Below are 6,129 nucleotides of genomic sequence, written 5' to 3'. Positions count from 1 at the left end.
GGTGCATAAAAACTCACCAAAATGCAGGAAATGAAGTGTTTAATGCTAAAAAAATTCAAAAGCAAAACCTTGGCCTTTGGGCTGCCAGGCCAGTTATTATCAGACCAAATGTTGGTGCCGTCTAACAAACTGGAAGCTTAAATTAACATACACTGGCTATTAACAAGCTGGGCCAGCCAATCACTGTTAAAAAGGCTATAATAGTGGTTTCTGATTCTCTTAAATCAACATAATGTTCTTGTTTAAAAAGATTTTTACATCCATTGCCTGCCTGTTAACATTACCCTATAAAAGGTAAAAAAATTAAAAATAATAATAATAAAGTAAGTGAATTGTAAAGTATTTCTCTTTGTTTGAATAACTAATCAACCCTACCTTACACATTAATACTGGAAAAAGAGCCCTTTGGTGTCAAAACACATGAAGTCATTTTACAGCGCGATTTTGAATGATGACCATTCCCCATAGGGCTCCCCCTCCCTACAAAAGCCAATTAAACTACTGGGTAGCAGTATACAGTGCTATGTGTACGACTTCTTCATTTGGTTACAACAAAGACAAAAGTACTTAAAATTGTAGAAAACCACAATGTTTACTACGTGTGATGCACGACGTAGCCATCTTTGAAAGTGAGCTCGGGGTCCTCTGAGTTCAGACGACTTGACGAGTTGTAAATACGACCTCGGGGGCGTTCTTTTTGCAACTTCCGGGTCGTAACTCCGGAAAACAACTCGTAAAACGACTTCGGTGGACAAAAAGAACGCACCATAACCTTTCCAAGTATGATTAAATAATAATAATAATAATAATAATAATAATAATAATAAAACAAAACAAACAAACAAAAACCAAAAAAAGAAAATTAAATTATTTTAATTAGTCCTGTATTCCTCAGGAAGCTAAATACATATTAAAAACATATTTCACCTGAGCTTCTTTGTAGAAGGTCCTCTAAATTTTACAACTGTTTTCCTTGCAATTGTGAGATTAATCTTTGTCTTTCTTCCTGATATTTAGGACAGTGTAGAATAACATGCTCTACAGACTCTGGACTACCACAGAATTCACAGTTGCTATCAGCATGTTTCTTCATTATTAACAAAGTATTATTTAACCTTGTGTGTCCATACCTCATTCTTGAAAATAAATCCTCCTCCTTGCTTTATTCTGGATATTATAGAACTGTCTTCCAGTCTGCCCATTGTCCCATACTGTTTTAGTTTCCCATAATTGTTTAAATGTATCACAGGTTTCTTACTGGTAGTAAATATAGTGGGATGTAAATACACAGAAAAAAATAATATTATTATAAAAATAATAATAATCTTGGACTCAATATAATGTCAATATTTTAACCACCAAATTACTTTATGTTAACATGCAATGTGTTTTGTGTAATTATGCATGTCATCATGGATTACACTTGCACACAGCTGCAATATAGTGTGATGAAAGACTCAAACGACAAAATGTAATAGATTGTATTTGTTAATTTAACTACAATGAATTGAATGGACTGGAATTTAAGTGATAATTTCAGATTTATTGATTAATATGACTTAATCTATGCTATCATTGTGCTTCACTGGAGGCTAAGATTTACTCCATTGTGCAAAAACACACTGTACATAGAATAACAGTAGGATACTGATTATATAAAAAAAATCAATCTTGATTATAAAATTAAATCTGGACTCTGCTCCCTTTTCAGCCCTTTTATAGTTTGCTATCATGCAGAAATCACACCACTGGGAAAGAAGAGCAGGCAGCAAGTCCACACATGTTCTTCCCACGCTCAATGAGGAAATATCTGTAAGAAGAGAACATTGTTATTATCTTTCTCCGGTTGCAATACATTTAGTGATATATTTCCTGTATGTGATTAAATAGAAGACTTACCCGCCAATCCCCCAGCCAGATCCCCATGAGTTCTTAACTATCCAGTAAGGAGTGCCACTATCCTGTCCATACCCGACTGCTAACACAGCATGGTTAACCTTGTCTGTGGTCTTGTGGCATTTAGTGCTGAAAGAAGGAAGTGAGTTAGATCCAACTTTATACACATGACTGTTTTGATAAAGAATGAGGAACTAACCACTTTCAAGTCTTACAGCTTTACTGACAAAAAAGGCCTGTGTATGGGTGCTTTAAATGCATTGTACAGACAAAATGTTATAATAAATATGTATTAGCCACGATTTTTCCAATCCTTATTTATGTGACATAGTTGGCGGTAAATTTGGCAGTATATTCGATTAAATTTGATCCTAATTAAACTCAATTCATGTTGTCGAATGCACAAGTGAGCTGGCACACACTTGTATTATTATGTATTTATGCATGTGTCTAAAGTGCAGGGTTATCTGATACTGATAAATGAGGGAAACTGTTACTAAAGCAGAAACAGATAATATATCTAGCTGTGACTGTGCTATTATATCCATGTCCCGAGTCTTAGTTGGAGGAAGTTGGATTTTAACTTGTAAAATATTCCTTTAGATTCTAAGGTATATATTACTATAACAAAACCTAGAAACTTCTGGCTCCATCAGCATGTGTGGGCTTTTTGTAAAGACAGAGTCACCTGTATTTGACATTTATTTAGTGATGTGAGCTACACCTCAAAGCTAGAGAAAACCAGAATGGGAAAACACTAGATTAACCAGTTTCCCCCCCCTATGGAAGCAAACTCTGTATAATTTATATTAACCATTTAGCATAGTGTATATTACCATATAATGGACTGTATGCCTTTGTATACTGTATCAGGTGGTATACCCTCCCCACTCATGTTTATTGATCACAAATTTACAGTATAAGTGTAAGCATGAAAACTATCAGACAAATCAATTTCCAAGAGCATACATGACAATATTTCTGTGATGTCTGCTCACCTGGTGTACACGCCCTGGGAGTAATGCATGAAGTCAGAGGTCACCTCAAAGGCCAAGCTGACAGGATTGCGTGTAGCGACAGCGTCCACCATCCCCATCTCGTCGTACTGAAACAGAAAAACGTTATCAACCACAGACTGTTCAATAAAGACATCTATCTGGAGGACAGACTCTGATGTTCACTCACCGCGGTTATGTTCATCACCTCCTTCACAAAAGCAACTGCTAGTTCGGGTTTATATGCACAAGTACCTTCCTGAAAAGCCATTAAAAGCCATAAAATATGTGACTTCAAAATCAGTTTACTTATTATTTAGTTTTGTTTATGCTGTAGGATGGCAAATTATTTAGTTACAAAAGCTGTATATGGGTAGTCCTCCTCTGTCATCAGTCCCTTGTTGTACATAATGTATTCAAATGCTTGACTGGGAAGGCCGCTAGAAGACAAATTGAGATCTTGTTATAAAATTGTGTTCATGGTGATGCAGGGAAATTATCAAAAGATTAAGGAAACATATGTTTGACTCTCACCCGTTACATCCATGGTTGTTGAAGTCCTGAGCGCAGTCTACCAGCTGTTGTTCTGACTAAATAATTAGTAAATAGTGAAAATATTACAGTAAATAACCTGCACTCACTATGACATTGGAACTATATTTTTTTTACAAGAGCAACAGTTTTAAAAGTGAAGTGAAAGAAAGTCACCAGTGGTACAAGCTTCCCACTGCTGATGGCGGTAACAGACTCCAGACAGCCGGTTGTGGAAAAAGTCCAGCAGCTACCACAACCCCCCTTTGGTACAGAAAAAAGGTTAAACAATAAGCCATTTGATATATGGAATGAAACACATTCGGAGGCCATTTTTTTTCTTTACAGAAAACATGTTGACATGTCACAGCAGGAAAAGCACAGGTACAACTAATAACATTAACGATAGCACCGGTCCAGCAATTACTGCAATGCATGCAGTAATTAACGTTCTTAGTTACACCTGTGTTTGACACGTCATAAATTGTCCCAACTACATACAGCATACTAACTGTATACAGTACTAATCTTTATAGTATACTGCTTCTTAAATTAGTTGCAATAACAGGGAATGATATGCACTGGCAGATGTCAATCAACCTTCAACTTTAAACTGCCACTGTCAATTAAACTTAACAAAGAGACAGCAAAATATTCTTTTTTCACCACTATCCACAATAAGTTTAAGTATTTATTTCCAGCGATGAGCAGCTCCTCTATTTCCTTTTTGCATTGCATTGTAGAAGTTTGTGTGTGTGTGTGTGACTGTTTTGAGTATATTTTATTTAGTCACTTTTCCAGTGTTAACACGTATGTATTTGGCAATTTGACAATTGTAGTTGGAGTTATCAGTTATCACCAGAAACTCTTTTAATCTGCTGTTTTACCCAGCAACAATATACTGTACCTTTGAGCTCAATAACTGAAAATAAAATGTGTGTGTGGATGTTAGTGCAGTTAAACTTCACCTGGTTCTTTACATCTGTCACATAGTTTCCTTTCTTTCTCCAGTCGATGGAGTCTGGGTGTGGGCCGTTGCTGCTGAAGTAGTTCCCCTTGGTAGCAGAGCAGTTCTGTAAAAGACAGTATGCTAAATAAAGACCCTCACTGTTAGAAAAAAAACATCTATGTAAATGACTTCCTGTATGTATGGCAATACTGTACCTGTGGCTCAGACCAGAGGAAAGACTTTCGAAATTCACTAAATGTCATGTCTGAAAACTGGTTCAGCGCCACTGCAGGAAAAGATGAAACAATGCCAAAGATATTTTACTATGGACCATATGAAAACAATAGAAAATGCAATAACAAGCTATTCCTACTTGTGAATGTGTGATTTCCTTCATTGTGTTTGTCAATCCTCCTCTTGTTCTCAGTGAATATCTGGAGTCTCTCGTAGTACTCCTTCATGCTGTACACTCTGTTGTGCTGTACATGGGGGAGTTACTGCTGTTAATATTGCTACATACAGTATATTTTAAGATTAATTATGGGCATACATGAGTAGTGATCAGCTTATACGTTGTAATCATACAGTTCACACTTGAGCATCACACTTCAGAGATGTGCAGGTAACTTCCTCTCATAACCATATACTGTACACATTATGTTACACAGCGTTTGATTGATATAACTGATACATAACTCACCTGTGCCATCCATGACTTGAAGTGAAACTCGTCTGAAAACAATCCACATTGTCAAAATGTAGCCAATGTAATACAGAGAATTAAACAATGAGAACAAACTTAACACATGTAACGCCATGGTAGATTATGAAAGTGAAAGTAAAGCTTTGGTAAACACCGATGGTTAAAACATAATTCAACGTCAGTAAAAAGTAATTGTACTGTAAACAACAACAACAAAAAACGTACGATCGCAGCAGCTTACCTCGTTCAGATGACAGGTGAAAAGCTGAAGCTGCCGACAGCAAAGCAAACAAAAGCAAATTAGTGTTCATCATGATCGCTTAGCTGCGGTCGGTGCAACAGAGAAGGCGAGTGAAAGTGAAGTGAAGCAGATAAGTCACGAGGTGAACTGCTGCTGCCTGTTCAAATTCCCCTACTGACAAAAATACAATATCATGTCAGTGAATTAATCAACCAATCAGTGTCAAACATAACACCCATAAGCTTTATTTTCTTCCTCCTCTATTTAGGATATTTTGAGCGTTATACTGCATATTGTAATCTACCGCGTAAAAAACCTACATGCACTTTAATTCATCTTTTTTTCATCTTAATTAGGTAAATGGGATATTTTACATTCATTTTTCGAAACCTCGAGAAACTTGTAATAACCTCAAAATGCCCTTTGTTAGTTTAAAGGCGCTATATAATGGTCAAATTGTGTACGTTAGGTCAGGGTGTTATAGATAGGCTAATGGTTGGATATATTAGTTTTTTCTCCCATAAATAACTAAAGTAAATAGCCTAAACTGTGCACAAAAGGGTAAAATTAAGCCTTAATTAATCAAGTGTACACTGACCAGTTGCTCTATGAATCAACCAGCGAATACATCCCTTTAAAAGCCCCTTACTCTATTTTTTATTTTAATTTTAATATTTTAACAGAGAAATAAGGCCATACTATGTAAGGATATGTTTGGGTGAAATACAAACTGTAATAATGTTTTGGCTTAAAGGTTAAAGGAAAAATGTAAGCACCATTGTTCTACCAACTTCTCAAAATGCTAAATGCAAGG

The 6,129-nt window shown here is 36.0% G+C and overlaps 1 protein-coding gene across 1 annotated transcript; it reads right to left on the bottom strand.

Moving 5' to 3' along the window:
• Positions 1-1,338: 1,338 nt before the first annotated feature.
• On the bottom strand, positions 1,339-5,474 carry ctsh (cathepsin H). Its single transcript, XM_039809038.1, has 12 exons — positions 5,316-5,474; positions 5,072-5,103; positions 4,745-4,850; positions 4,587-4,657; positions 4,391-4,495; positions 3,600-3,686; positions 3,426-3,481; positions 3,250-3,331; positions 3,082-3,150; positions 2,895-3,001; positions 1,900-2,025; positions 1,339-1,810 (listed from the first exon to the last, which is right to left on the bottom strand). Exons 1-12 carry the CDS (start codon positions 5,386-5,388, stop codon positions 1,741-1,743), a joined length of 984 nt encoding a protein of 327 aa, XP_039664972.1. The 5' UTR covers positions 5,389-5,474; the 3' UTR covers positions 1,339-1,740.
• Between the last annotated feature and the right edge of the window lie 655 nt (positions 5,475-6,129).

Source organism: Perca fluviatilis, chromosome 8, assembly GCF_010015445.1.
Source record: "Perca fluviatilis chromosome 8, GENO_Pfluv_1.0, whole genome shotgun sequence".
Lineage (NCBI taxonomy): Eukaryota > Metazoa > Chordata > Actinopteri > Perciformes > Percidae > Perca > Perca fluviatilis.
Note: the sequence above shows the minus strand (reverse complement) of the source record. Positions and strands in the feature narration are given on the sequence as shown.

Coding starts and splice junctions, on each gene's coding strand:
- ctsh (XM_039809038.1), bottom strand. CDS start 5,388: ATGATGAACACTAATTTGCTTTTGTTTGCTTTGCTGTCGGCAGCTTCA. Junction 4,496..4,586: donor TCCTCTGGTCTGAGCCACAG/GTACAGTATTGC, acceptor TGTCTTTTACAG/AACTGCTCTGCTACCAAGGG. Junction 3,687..4,390: donor TGACAGATGTAAAGAACCAG/GTGAAGTTTAAC, acceptor TCTGTACCAAAG/GGGGGTTGTGGTAGCTGCTG.